The sequence below is a fragment of the Megascapheus bottae genome, chromosome 37 (assembly GCF_031878675.1).
Source record: "Megascapheus bottae isolate mThoBot1 chromosome 37, mThoBot2.hap1, whole genome shotgun sequence".
Lineage (NCBI taxonomy): Eukaryota > Metazoa > Chordata > Mammalia > Rodentia > Geomyidae > Megascapheus > Megascapheus bottae.
The window spans coordinates 448,495-462,726 of record NC_143545.1 but is presented as its reverse complement, the minus strand read 5'-3'; the positions used below and the strand labels follow the sequence as shown (position 1 = coordinate 462,726).

Genomic DNA, 14,232 nt, shown 5'->3' with positions numbered 1-14,232 from the left:
CTTCAGGTGTGTTTGCTCTCTTCTAAAGTACCAGGTGGCAGTGAGGCTGGCACAGAGAAACCTGGAAAGCCTGGGCCAGGACCAGGCATTTGATTGCCGTGTGGCACACAGGCTTCCTCCTTTCCCCTCACCCCTGCCCTTCAGATTCCTGGTGCTTATCTGGGAAGCTGTTCTAATTAAACACGGGAGGGAAGTGGAGGGCTAGGGGAGAAGCTGGCCAGAAGAGAGAACAAGGACCGAGGGGGTAGAAGACTGAGGAGGAAGGGGTCACACTGCCTGGGGAGACAGAAAGATAGATGATGATGACGAGAGAGAGAGATAGATACATAGATAGATAATACATGATAGGTAGGTGATAGATTATAGATTGATAGATCATAGATAGATAATAGAAGATAGATGATAGATGATAGATGATAGATCATAGATAGATAATAGAAGATAAACAGATGCTAGATGCTAGATAATAGATGATAGATGATAGATAGATAGATCATACATAATAGATGATAAATAGATGATAGAGAATAGATAGGTTATAGATAGATCATAGATAGATGATAGATGATAGATAGATGATAGATAATAGAAGATCAATAGATGGTAGGAGATGGATGATAGATGGGTAGACAGATAGATGTGGTGGATGTAGCTATGGATGGTAGGTGATAGATTATAGACAGATAGATATGGACTGATGGATGATAGAGACATAGGTAATAACGATACAGATGAGATGTGTGTGTGTGTGTGTGTGTGTGTGTGTGTGTGTGCGCACGCGCACATGCACTGGGCTCTGTCCCGCCCTCCCCACCCGGAATCCCAGCCCAGCACTCACCTGCCAGGTCTGGGAAGAGGCGTGGCCCGGAACGACACGCCCAGCGCCGACCACGCCCCCGCGCTGCGCTCAGCCCTCCGCACGCCCCGCCCTCCGCCGGCCCCGCCCTCCGCTGGCTCCGCCCTCGGCAGGCCCCGCCCCCGCGCGGCGCCCCGCTTCCGCAGGCCCCGCGCCGGGGCCCGCCCTCCGCTGGCTCCGCCCCCGGCCCCGCCCCCACGCGTTGCTCCGCCCTCCGCCGGCCCCGCCCTCCGCCGGCCCCGCCCCGCGCCGAGTGGAAGCCGGAAGCGGCAGGCGGGCGCCGCGCGGTCGGTCGGTCTGTCTGTCCCTCGGCGGCCGCGGAAGGCGCCCCGGGCGGATCCTCCTCGCGGGCCCCGCCTCGGGGGTCCTGCGCCGCCCGCGCCATGGCGGCCCCGCGCCTGCAGCCCGGCCCGGGGCGGCTGCGGCTGCTGCTGCTGCTGCTCCTGAGCGCGCCGGCCCCGGGCCGCGCCTCCCCTCGGCTCCTGGAGCCGCCGGCGCCCGAGTGCGCGCTGGAGGTGAGGAGGGGACGGGGACGGGGTGAGGAGGACGGGGGAGGACGGGGGTGAGGACAGGGGGTGAGGAGGAGGGGGAGGATGGGGGTGAGGATGGGGGGAGGATGGGGGTGAGGAGGAGCGGGAGGAGGAGGGGAGGAGGGGTGGTGAGGAGGAGGGGGAGGATGGGGGTGAGGACAGGGGGGGAGGAGGAGAGGGAGGATGGGGGTGAGGAGGGGGAGGAGGAGGAGGCGGCGGAGGGCCAACCTCCCCCCAGGAGCGGCTGTGGGTTGAGCTGGCTGGGTCTGGATGACTTTTAGCCCTGCCTCAAACCCAGATGGTTTCTGCCCTGGGGTGACAGGTGTGAGCCACCAGGCTGAAAACCCCTGACCCAGGCTGGCCCCCACCCCACCCAGACCCCCCCACCCAGACCCCTGCACCTCACCCCACCCAGACCCCCGCACCTCACCCCACCCAGACCCCTGCACCTCACCCACCCAGACCCCTGCACCTCACCCCACCCAGACCTCTACACCTCACCCACCCAGACCCCTACACCTCACCCACCCAGACCCCTGCACCTCACCCCACCCAGACCTCTACACCTCACCCACCCAGACCCCTGCACCTCACCCCACCCAGACCCCTGCACCTCACCCCACCCAGACCCCCACCCAGACCCCTGCACCTCACCCCACCCAGACCCCCGCACCTCACCCCACCCAGACCCCTGCACCTCACCCACCCAGACCCCTACACCTCACCCACCCAGACCCCTGCACCTCACCCCACCCAGACCTCTACACCTCACCCACCCAGACCTCTACACCTCACCCACCCAGACCTCTACACCTCACCCCACCCAGACCCCCGCACCTCACCCACCCAGACCCCTACACCTCACCCACCCAGACCCCTACACCTCACCCACCCAGACCCCCGCACCTCACCCCACCCAGACCCCCGCACCTCACCCCACCCAGACCCCCGCACCTCACCCCACCCAGACCTCTACACCTCACCCCACCCAGACCCCCGCACCTCACCCCACCCAGACCTCTACACCTCACCCCACCCAGACCCCCGCACCTCACCCCACCCAGACCTCTACACCTCACCCCACCCAGACCCCCGCACCTCACCCCACCCAGACCCCCGCACCTCACCCCACCCAGACCCCTGCACCTCACCCCACCCAGACCCCCCACCCAGACCCCTGCACCTCACCCCACCCAGACCCCCCACCCAGACCCCTACACCTCACCCCACCCAGGCCCAAGCACCCCCCGCCCCGAGGTCTAGGGAGAGCAGGCTGGCTGGGAGTTAGGTCGTGCTTGTGGCTGTCAGAGGAGCCCTCTGCCCCCAAAGGAAGCGGCACGCCCACCTCCTTGCAGGTGGAACCCAGTGTCTTCTCTTTAAAAAAAATAAAAACAAAAAATGACAAGTCACTATGTCCCCCTTTCAGGAAACCACACCCTCCCCTCCCTTTCTTCCACTTTCTGGGGTTCTCTGCCCCTCTGTCTCCACATGCCAGAGAGCTTGCTTGGTATCTGAGTCAGGAGTCAGAGGATGTGACACAAAGGGACATGTCTCCTTATCTAATTTTGTACATGAGCTAACAAAAAGAAGGTGGAGAACAAGTGGATTTTTTCGGGGGGGGGGGGCGCTGAGTGTTTTCAGTGTGACCGGTGTTGGGAAATGTCCCCTGTTCTCTTCTGTTGGGCAACTCGCTGGCACACCCCCGCCAGGCGCTTCCTGCTGGCTTTGTGGGTGCTCCTGGGAGGAGCTGGTGTCGGCTTGTGGGTGGCCTGCTGTGGGGTACCTCCTGCCCCTGGTACAGGACATGTCTGACAGCTGTCATCGTAGCCACTCAGGAGGCTGTGATGTGAGGGTCAAAGCCAGCCCAGGCACTAAAGGCTGAGAGACTCTTATCTCCAGTGAAGTGGGGCTGTGGCTTCAGGGGTAGGGAAAGAGCCTTGAGCTGAAGAGCTCAGGGGCAGCGCCCAGGCTGAGTTCAAGCCCCACGACTGACCAGAAAGAAAAGAGATTATATAAAGTGCTTAGAAGCTTAGGTGTCGTGAGCACACAAATATTCTCCTCTGCGTCGTTTATAAGCAGGAAGCTGACCGTCTGATCTGGCTGTTTTTCAATACTGGGTGGTTGGTTTTTTTTTTTTTAATATTCTGGTTTTTATTTACGAAGAATTAAACTCAGCCTCACCTGTGCTGAGCACGTACTCTCCCACTGACGTATGTCTTCATCTTCACCCCAAGCATGGGAAGCTTGAAGCAGTTTGAAATCACTCTCAGGGGAGAATTTTATTTTATTTATGTTTTGGTCTGTCCTGGAACTTGAACTCTGGGCCCGGGCGCTGTCCCTGAGCTCTTCAGCTCAAGGTGACCGCCCTGCTCCTTGAGCCACAGGCCACTTGTAGTTTTCTGGTGGTTCACTGGAGGTAAGAGACTCATGGACTTTGGTACCCAGGCTGGTTTTGAACCTCGATCCTCAATCTCAGCTGGGATGACAGGCGTGAGCCACCGCGCCTTCTCTAGCCCTGCTCTCCAGAGGCTAGTTTCTCTCCTAGCATTACCCTGTATTTCTCAAGGTGTGTATGTGTTTAATTCTTCACTTGTCCACTCATCTATTGGCTCTTTCGGGGGGGGGGGGTCAGTACCCAACGTCTGAACCTAGGGTCTACAGCTATTAACCTTCTTCACTCTCATGAGCATCTCCCATTGGGGGTCACATCTCCAGGCCTGCTCTTTGCTGGCTGTATTGGGAGATGGTCCCGCGGTCTCCCTGGGCTGGCTTCTAACCTCGCCTCCTGAGTAGGAGCCACCAGCGCCCAGCGTCACCTGTTGACTTAGGACAGATGGCAGTCTCCTGCTACGACTCCCCCTCCCCACACACACGGGGGTCCAGTCCTCACTCTACGTGTGTCGTGAGACATGTGTGGGCCTTGGGACACAAGGCCAGCAGCGCCTGCTGGCACTTAAAGCATGTAGGTCACCCGTGAGCAAGCGAGTGCCCTGTTGGGGCCCCAGAGTCCACGTGGTGTCACCACACACACACGCGCAGCTTGCAGAACATGCATGTCTCCAGAATCCCTCCTCCCAGGCTGGGCAGGGAAGAACGTGGGAAGTCGATGCCCTCGGAGTAAGGAGGTGGTGGATCTCTCCAGGGAAGCCCGGGGCCCAGCCCTCCCCTTGCGCTTACCCCTTCTCCCCACAGGGCCTGAGCTGCACCTTCGAGAATAGTAAGTTCCCTTTGGAATCAGGGATCGCAGCACAGCAAAGGCTGTGTGCCCTCTCCGTCCTGCACCCCGTTTCCACTGCCCCCTCCTCGGAATCCGTCCCCCAGCCTTCTCTTAACACCCGGGCGGGCGGGGCTGGGGACAGCGGGAAAGGCCTGTCCTGCAGGGCTCTCGGGGTGCCTGCCCTCAAGTCTGACCACCCTCTTCCCTGGGGACCAGGTTCCTGCTTGGACGACAGCTGGGTGCACCCTCGGAACCTGACCCCCTCGTCCCCCAAGCTCATGAAGGTCCAGCTGGACACGGCGCTCACCCAGCACGGAGATCGGGTTCCTGTGCTGCATATCGAGTGGACGCTGCAGACGGATGGTGGGTCGGAGCTGGGGGGGCTGGTGGTCCTCAGGGGCCAGCGGTTCCCCGGGGTCACTGGGGTCTTGGCTGGCGACTCAGAATAGGGCTCTAGGTCCTGGGCTGACTGAGAATCCATCACTTTGCAGCCCATTTCCCCCTCCTTCCCTGGCAAGCACTTTCTAGACCCGCCTGCGGGGCTCGAGTTTGATGGGAGAGCTGGGAGGAAGACGGGCTGAGCAGGGCCCTGTGGGGCGAGCTCATTCCCCGCGGCCAGGGCCTGCTTGCTGGCCCTGCAGGCCCACGGGAGGCTTGCACCCCAGGCCAGGCCTGCTGCCAGTACCCTGAAGAGTGTCCCTTACCCTCATCCAGTTAGCAACCAGTGTCTGAAACGGGCGGAGAGACGGGAAGTGTGGGCACGTGGTGGGGGCGGGAAGTGGCTGGTTCGGTGGCCGCTGCGGCTAACGCTCTCCTCCTCTGCCTGCAGCCAGCATCCTGTATCTGGAGGGCACGGAGCTGTCGGTCCTGCAGCTGAGCACCAACGAGCAGCTGTGTGTCAGGTTCCAGTTCCTGTCCCAGCTTCAGCATCACCAGAAGCGGGTAAGGAGAGGGGAGCCTGAAGCCCAGCCCCAGTACCAACACCAGGAAAATGAAGGAAGGAAGGAAGCAGGAGTCGTCTGTGTGCGTCCTCGGAGAAGGCGGCACAGACCCACCCCCCACCCCGGATGCCTCCAACTACCCGCCCCACTTGCCTGCTCGGGGACTTTGGGGCCCCCCTCCCAGCCCCCCCAGGAGAGGAAGAGCTGCCTGAGGACTTGGTCTCCCTATCACTGCCCCTCCATCCCACAGTGTCCCTCCTTCGCCTCAGACTTGAGTTTTCTCGCTAGAAGAACCCGTGAGACTCCAGCTAGGGATTTGACCACAGGCAGGAAAGATGGAGTGCGGGGGGGTCTGGGTGTGGCTCCACTGGTGACTGTCCCTGATCTGGGGCGGGGTGGGGGTGGGGCGTGTGAGTGCGGTGGGTGGGTGGGAGTTAGGCAGGGTTCACAGGCTCCCTCCCTCCCTCCCCACAGTGGCGGTTCACCTTCAGCCACTTTGTTGTGGACCCTGGCCAGGACTACGAGGTGACAGTGCACCACCTGCCCAAGCCCTTTCCCGACGGGGACCCAAACCATCAATCCAGGATTGTGACCGTGCCTGGTGAGCCTCCCCAGGCCCCTCCTCGCCGGGCTGTGGCCCCCAGAAAGCAGGGGCACCACAGACCCCGCTCCCCCAGCTCCCCTGGCCCATGCCAGCGGCCTCCCTGGCACCCAGGGGTGATGGGAACCCCAGCCCCAGGCCGGCTCACCACCAGCTACACTCAGCCTCCCCGCTCCCCCCCCCCCCCACACACAGACACACAGCGTCCCCTGTGTGTGCACCTGTAACTCCGCCTCCGAGGCAAGGCCAGCTGGGAAGCCAGCACCCAGAACCTCACACTGGCCTGGCATGGAAGGTGCCCGGAAACTTCTCCCCGCTTGGGCCCTGTCTGTGGTTTGGGGCGCCAGGCCTCACACATGCTCGGTGAGCAGGGAGCACTCACCACCGAGCCCTGTTAGCTCAGGGTGAGCCTGTCCAGATGTGCACTGACCCAGTAGTCCTGAAACTCACTGCCCGCCCACTGGCCTGCGGTCACTTCGCTTTTGCCGGTCTCCTCTACAGAGGGTTCAAGGATGTCCTCACCACGGCGTCTGGCGTCCAGGCCAGTGGAGAGACACCTTGAGCGCCTCCACCCCTGCTCCTAAACTGATGTCCTAGCCCTGTCCCCCAGTGGGGGTCACAGAATTAGAGGCGGTCCCCGCTGTGGTCTGCAAACCAGCCATGCCCACCTGGGCTGTACAAAATGCCAGGAGCAAGCTCAGCAGAGCTGAGTGAGCAGGGAGTCACTGGGCCCAGAGCTCAGGACCGTGCTGGACTCCATGGTTCCTGAGGAGAAGGGGGGGTCACCACACTGGTGCAGTCCTGGAGTGGAGGACAGCGATCACCGCCTGGAGGTCCCCACGGCATCAGGGACAGGGTCCCCTCTGCGCCAGAGACAGACTGCCGGAGTGCCCTGCCAGGGCGGGGACTTGATGACTTCTCTTTGCTTTTGGCAGACTGCCAGGACAACGTGATGAAGACAACCACGGTTTGTGTGAGCTCAGGTAAGTGGCTGCCCAGACACCCTTACCTCCCCCGTCCCCCACCCCCCGTGTCCTCAGCCCAGACACCCTTACCTCCCCCGTCCCCCACCCCCCGTGTCCTCAGCCCAGACACCCTTACCTCCCCCCCGTCCCCCACACCCCCGTGTCCTCAACCCAGGGACCCCAGCCTGGCCCCCCTCACTCCCTACACCCCCGTGTCCTCGGCAGGCAGCCTGTGGGACCCCAGCCTGGCCCCCCCCTTACCCCCCGCACTCCCGTGTCCTCGGCAGGCAGCCTGTGGGACCCCAGCCTGGCCTCCTCACCCCCCGCACCCCCGTGTCCTCGGCAGGCAGCCTGTGGGACCCCAGCCTGGCCCCCCCCTCACCCCCTGCACCCCGCGTCCTCGGCAGGCAGCCTGTGGGACCCCCAGCCTGGCCTCCTCACCCCCCGCACCCCCGTGTCCTCGGCAGGCAGCCTATGGGACCCCAGCCTGGCCCCCCCTCACCCCCTGCACCCCGTGTCCTCGGCAGGCAGCCTGTGGGACCCCAGCCTGGCCCCCCCTCACCCCCTGCACCCCATGTCCTCGGCAGGCAGCCTGTGGGACCCCAGCCTGGCCCCCCTCACCCCCTGCACCCCGTGTCCTCGGCAGGCAGCCTGTGGGACCCCAGTGTCACTGTGGAGACCCTGGAGACCCAGCAGCTGCGGGTGAGCTTCACGCTGTGGAACGAGTCCACCCCGTACCACGTCCTGCTCAGAAGCTTTCTGGACACGGAGAACCACAGCTGCTCTGAGCAGGAGCAGCCAGTGCCGGCGGTAGAGGCCTCTCCTAACCCTGGGGGGCGGGGGAGTCCTTCCACCCTGTCCCGTTGTTCCCCTCTCCCCCAGGCCCTGGCCCCCCCTCAGCCCCACACCCTCCCTGCTCTTTGTGTGGCTGTGTTTGCCCTACTTTCCTAGTTTGCTTATTTTGGGCAGTGCTGGGGATTGAACTTGGGGTCTTACGATTGCTCAGAAGCTGCTCTACCGCTCGACCCACGTCCCCAGCCCACTTCCTTGGCCCTGGTAGTAGCGGTCGTGGGGCTTGAACTCTGGGCCTGGGCGCTGTCCCTGAGCTCTTCAGCTCAAGGCTGGCGCTCTGCCACTTGAGCCACAGCCCCATGTCTGGTTTTCTGGTGGTTAAGTGGAGATCAGAGTTTTGAACCATGATCCTCAGATCTCAGCCTCCTGAATAGCTAGGATGACAGGCGTGAGCCGCCGGCGCCCAGCTGTTTTTCAGTTCCGGGTCTTCCTTCATGCCCTGGCTTGCCTGTTTCCCTGTGGCTGGGGTGACAGGCCTGTGCCACCTCCCAGCAACTGGTTGAGATGAAGTCCTGCCAACTTCAGTGTCTACGCAGGCGTGGAAGTGAGAGCCTCTGGTCTCTGCCTCTGATTACGGGCTTGAGCCCCAGCCTGGCTCGCTTGTTCTACTTCTAAAACGCACTTGCAGGGGCCGGGAGTGTGGCCTAGTGGTTAAAGTGCTCGCCTAGCATGCATGAAGACCCGGGTTCGATTCCTCGGTACCACATACGTAGAAAAAAGCCGGAAGTGGTGCTGAGGCTCAAGGGGTAGAGCTCTAGCCTTGAGAAAGTCCAAGGACAGTGCTCAGGCCCTGAGCTCAAGCCCAGGACTGGCAAAAAATAAATAAATAAAAAGCACTTGCAGGTTAAAAACTGAAACGTGGAGGCTCAAGAGGAAGTAGAGTCCTAGGTTGTGCAGACCACGGGTGCTGTGTTCTGCACCCCTTTGTGTGTCCATGCACTGTCCCCACGGAGAAGCCTGTCCCTGTGGCTTCCCTGTGCATGTGTGTCATCCTCAGCAAGTTCTGACCCACCAGGAACTTTATTCCCTCCTCTCCTCCAGCCTAGACAAGAGGAGTTCTTCCAGCGAAGCAACGTCACCTTCACGCTGCCCGACTTACAACAGTGCTGCCGCCACCAGATCCAGGTGGGTGTGGACAGGCGTGGGGAGCATGCATGGCGGGGTGGGGGGACCTGGTGTGGGCTCAGGCGTGGGGGCATGCACCAGTAAGGGCGGCCTTCCCCCTGGAGAGAGGGGCAGTGGGGAAGGCAGCTTCGGGACTTGGACTGTCCCCAGATGCAGGTACCACCACAGCCAGCTCTCACTGGCCAGTGAGGCCACTGCCGCCTCTTTCCTGCCGAGGTCTCAGCCCGGTGGGGACTGAACCCCGGTCCAGCCCCCACAGGGAGGCCTTGCCCTTGGGAGATGCTGGGGTTTGAACTCGGAGCCTCGTGCCCGCTCAGCAGTTGCTCTACCGCCTGAGCCACGGCCTTCTCCAGTCTGTTTCGTTTCCACTGGTTGTCGTTTTATACCACCCAGCTGGAGCTGCAGGGGTGCCCACTCCTGGCTTCCTGGTTGAGGTGGGGTTTCCCTGCCCTTTTGCCCAGGCTGGCCTTGAACTCCCAAGCAGCTGGGGTCCCCGGTGGGATCTGCACCTGGCCCCCTTTCTTTTTGAAGATGGACTCCCACCGGGCCACCCCGGCTGTGCTGCACTGCTCCAGAGTGACTGGAGCTGCCGGCGTCCCTACCACAGGCCAGCCCGGGAGACCCCGGCGGCCTCTCCCCTGACCTGCCCCTGCTCCCCCAGATCCAGCCCTTCTTCAGCAGCTGCCTGACGGACTGCCTGCGGCAGGAAGTGACCGTGCTCTGCCCCGAGGTCCCGCCCACCCCAGGTAGGAGCCCTGGCCCGGCAGTTATCATACATTAAATGATACGGGTGTGTGTGTGTGTGTGTGTGTGTGTGTGTGTGTGTGTGTGCACACGCGCCTCTCCCAGGTCTTGAACTCGGGCCCTGGGCACGGCTCCTGATTTTGTGGGTTAGTTCAGAGGCCAGGTCTGGCTCTTGTCCTGGGCTGTGAGCCTCCCTGCTCTTGTTTCACGGTGCCAGTGGAGCGACAGGCGGCAGTCCCCAAAGCCAGTCGTCACTGTGTGGAGGGGGCCACTTTGTTCTGTTGACCCAGGGCTGAGGGGAAGGGGGAGGGGGCTGCAGTGCCCGCTAGTCCTCCAGACCCATGGGTCTGATCATCTTCCCTCTTGTTCTTTTGCAGAGTCCTTTGCCGGTAAGCTCGGGGATGGGTCTCCCAGGGAGAGGCAGGCGGGTGGGGGGGGCAGAGGGCTTCCTGAGGTCACCCCAGGGGTGGGAGCAGGGCCTGCGGCTCACACGCTTCCCCTCACCACAGAGCGCGTCCCGCTGTGGGCCTACGGCCTGGTCACGGGCACTGCCGTGCTGCTGGTGGCCTCCGCCATCCTGCTGGTTCTCTGCATGACCTGGAGGCTCTCCGGTAAGGGCCAGGCGCGGCTGCTCGCTGTGCCGAGACCCGGAAAGGGCAGAGGCGGGGCCTGCTGTGGATGTGGCACCGCGGGCTCCTGCCCCTCTCCCCGCCCACCACCGTGAGCGTTGGATACGCTGGGACCGGTCACGGCAGCCCCCTTCATAGGGATCTAGGGTTCCCAGCCAGGGGACTCCCTCAGACGTGGACGGGGCGTGCCGCGTGCCGCCCTGGCACGTGACCCCATCTACAGTGTCCACGGAGCCACCATTCCAGTGCAGCACAGGTGCGGGAGCTCCACGGCTGCCCACCAGGGTCTTGGCGAGGGCAGGGCATAGCCTGTGGCGGGGGGGGGGGGGGCAGCCACTCCACTCCCCCATCCCAAGGACAAGGCCCAGGGCCACTTCTCCTCACTGCTCCAGTGGCTTCTTTTCCCACAGAGTCTCATCGTGGAAAGGACAGTGACAGTACCAAGCTCACAGGTCAGTGCCCTGGGCGGGGCATGCTGGGACCCACGTGGGGAAGACGCAGGGCGAGGGGGGTGAAAGGGAGAGCCGGGATCCACCCGGGGGAGAGCAAAAGAGCTCAGGGAAAGCATCCAGGTCCCAAGTTCAAGCCTCGCCGCCAGCGAAAGAAAAACAGCTGGCCAGAGGCATAGCTCAAATGTTTAAAGCACCATCATTGAGCCAACAAGCCATGCCAGAGAAGAGACCCTGAACTTAGCCCCAGCGTCAGCACAAAATGAATGTATCCACCTGCAGGCCGGGGGCCAAGTTGGGGGGGGCGGTAAGGGGGGTCCTTCTCACACCAGGCAGAGCCAGGTTTTTCAGGCCGTGGAGGCAGGCCCCGCAGCCGCCTCTGGCATCATCTAGCTCCTCGCAGTGGGCGTCCCTCGCTCCCAGGTGCCAGCCAGCGGAGAGGGACCTGGGCTAGAGCAGCCGCTTCCCCTGTCTCACAGACGTCCAGCCTGCAGCGGCGGATCTGACCCCACGGCCGCTGAAGCCCAGGAAGGTCTGGATCGTCTACTCGGCCGACCACCCCCTCTACGTGGACGTGGTCCTCAAGTTCGCCCAGTTCCTGCTCACCGTCTGTGGCACCGAGGTGGCCCTGGACCTGCTGGAAGAGCAGGCCATCTCGGAGGTGGGGGTCTTGACCTGGGTAGGGCGCCAGAAGCAGGAGATGGTGGAGAGCAACTCCAAAATCATCGTCCTGTGCTCCCGCGGCTCCAGAGCCAAATGGCAGGCCATGCTGGGCTGCGAGGGGCCGGCCGTCCAGCTGCGCTGCGAGCGCGGAAGGCCAGCGGGCGACCTCTTCACGGCGGCCTTGAACATGATCCTGCCGGACTTCAAGAAGCCGGGCTGCTTCGGCACCTACGTCGTCTGCTACTTCAGCGACGTCAGCAGCGAGCGGGACGTGCCCGACCCGTTCCGCATCACCTCCAGGTACCCGCTCATGGCCAGCTTCGAGGACGTCTACTTCCGTATCCAGGACCTGGAGATGTTTGAGCCCGGCCGCATGAACCGGGTCGGGGCGCTGGCCGGGGACAACTGCCTGCGAAGCCCCAGCGGCCGGCAGCTGGCCGAGGCCCTGGAGCGCTTCCGCTGCTGGCAGGCCCGCTGCCCCGAGTGGTTTGAGCGGGAGAGCCTCTGCTCGCCCGACGACCCTGACCGGCCGTGGCTGGACGGAGAGGGGCTGGAAGAGTCCCTGCTGCCCGGGCCAGCCATCTTGAAGCAGACGCCCCTGGTGCGGGAGCCGGGCCCCGAGGGCGGCCTGCTGGACGTCTGCCTGGGCCAGGAAGGACAGGGGCTGTCAAAGCTGGACCCCCTCCTGCAGCCCGAGGGGACTCTGGCTGCCCAGGCCCTCCGGACCTCAGTGGTCCCGACGGAGCAGGTCCACCTGGCCCACACGGTGGAACCCCTGCCTCCCTCGGAGGGGCGTACAGCCAGCCGGCTGGCCGTGCTGGAGGGCGCCGAGGCCTGCCCCCTCCTCCCGCCGGCCGCCCCGGACCTGGATGGGGAGGACGAAGGGGAGCAGCTGGAGAGCCTGATACTGGCCCTGCTGCAGCAGGGAGCGTGCGGCCGGGCCCCGGGGGGCTGGGCAGGGGCCCAGGCCACCCCCTACGAGGAGGAGCAGCGGCAGTCAGTGCAGTCCGACCAGGGCTACATCTCCAGGAGCTCCCCGCAGCCCCCGGATGGGCTGGGGGAAACCGAGGAGGAGCGGGAGCTGAACCCCAGCACGTCCACCCAGCTCTCAGCCGAAGAGCTGCAGAGCCTGCTGCGACTCCAACAGCAGCTGCTGTTCCAGGAGCTGTGCAAGAACCCGGGCTGGGACAGCGTGGAGCCCGAGAGGCCGGACGCGGGCGCGCAGGCCCTCTCCTGGGGCCTCCCACAGCCCCAGCCCTGAGAGGGGAGCGCGAGTGCGCGTGAAGTGTCTGCCTTTCACACAGACATGGGCTCCCAGGCTGGACAGGTGGTATGTGCCTGTGGTCCCCGCCTTCGGAGTGAGAGGCTCAACGTGAGGAGACCACCTCTCAACACAAAAGGTCAAAAGGTAGACAACGGAAAGCCAGGTGTCATCCTGGCCACTCCGGAGGGTGAGATCTGAGGATCCTGGCTCAAATCCGGCCCAGGCACTAAAGTCAGTGAGACTCTTATCTCTAACCTCAAGAAAATGGCAGTGGCAGGGTGGTATCCTTGAGCTGAAGAGCTCAGGGACAGCGCCCAGGCCCAGGGTTCAAAAACAAAAAAAAAGCCACGTGGACGGGTGATTCCAGTCCCTCGGCCACTGTCTCCCATCCCGCCCAGTCCTGGCACCGGGTGCCGTGCCGTCGTGATGTGGCACAACGGGGCAGCAGCCCCGGGGAGCCAGGCTTGTCTGCAGACGGGACATGACTTGACGACGGCGGTCTGCCAGCCCTGCGTGACACGTCTGCATGACCGTGTGTGTGTGGGCACATGGCCCATAGGTGACTGTAGGCCACTATGAGGTGCTGGGCTTTTACAGCAGCTCCCCCGGTTACCTGCCTGCCTTCTCCTTGCTCTGCCAGCTGAGCTCTTTCAGAGCCACCATTGCTACTCAAGCTTGTGTGCTGTTTCCCTAGAGGAGTCTGACCTCCTCGCTGTGCCTTTGAAAAAGAACCAGCACATCCTCTTGCAGGCTGAATAAATACATGGTAGTCGGGCGTGGTCCGTCACCCCAGCTCCGCAGACGAAGATGGAGAAGGTCACAGTTGGAGGCCAGGAGGAGTTGAGACCCCATCTTAACAAAACCAGGGAGATGTGGTGGTGTGACACTGTCATCCAGCCCCGTAGAGAATCACGGGGCCAAAGCAAAAACCCTACCCGAAATCTAAGCCCACGGGGCGTCACTTGACAAGCAAGTGCGAGGCCCCGAGTTCAAACCCCAGTGTTGCCGAGATGATTTCAAATCAACAGTGATCGATGCTTCTGGATGGAGCAAGAGTGATGGAGGACAAATTTATCTCCAGATCCGTTTCTTACCCTGCATAGTCCTGGCCGTGCGGGAGACCAAGCCTGACCGTCACTTGAATTCTAGTTCGGAGTCTGAAACCAGCCTGGGCACCATCACAAGACATCGCTCCCAACAGAGAAGCAAACACGTCGTCCCTCGGGTGGTCAGCGGGAGTGGACGGGGCCCAGGGTGAACGGGTCAGCAGCCATACCTCCCGAGACACCAGCCTCTCGCTACCTCCCTGAAACAGGGACAGATGTCACGGTGACATTGAGGGACCCAGTGTGGAAGCCGGGATGGGAAAGATCTCAAAAGAAACCACACAGGAAGC

At 62.7% G+C, this 14,232-nt stretch overlaps 1 protein-coding gene across 1 annotated transcript; it reads left to right on the top strand.

Moving 5' to 3' along the window:
- The first annotated feature begins 1,237 nt into the window (after window positions 1-1,237).
- Window positions 1,238-12,968, top strand: Il17ra (interleukin 17 receptor A). Its single transcript, XM_090325262.1, has 13 exons — window positions 1,238-1,371; window positions 4,579-4,603; window positions 4,820-4,966; window positions 5,433-5,545; window positions 6,019-6,145; window positions 7,081-7,128; window positions 7,757-7,920; window positions 9,004-9,087; window positions 9,749-9,833; window positions 10,209-10,220; window positions 10,341-10,442; window positions 10,871-10,912; window positions 11,389-12,968. The coding sequence occupies exons 1-13, from the start codon at window positions 1,240-1,242 to the stop codon at window positions 12,831-12,833; spliced, it is 2,526 nt and encodes an 841-aa protein (XP_090181388.1). The 5' UTR covers window positions 1,238-1,239; the 3' UTR covers window positions 12,834-12,968.
- The last annotated feature ends 1,264 nt before the right edge of the window (window positions 12,969-14,232 follow it).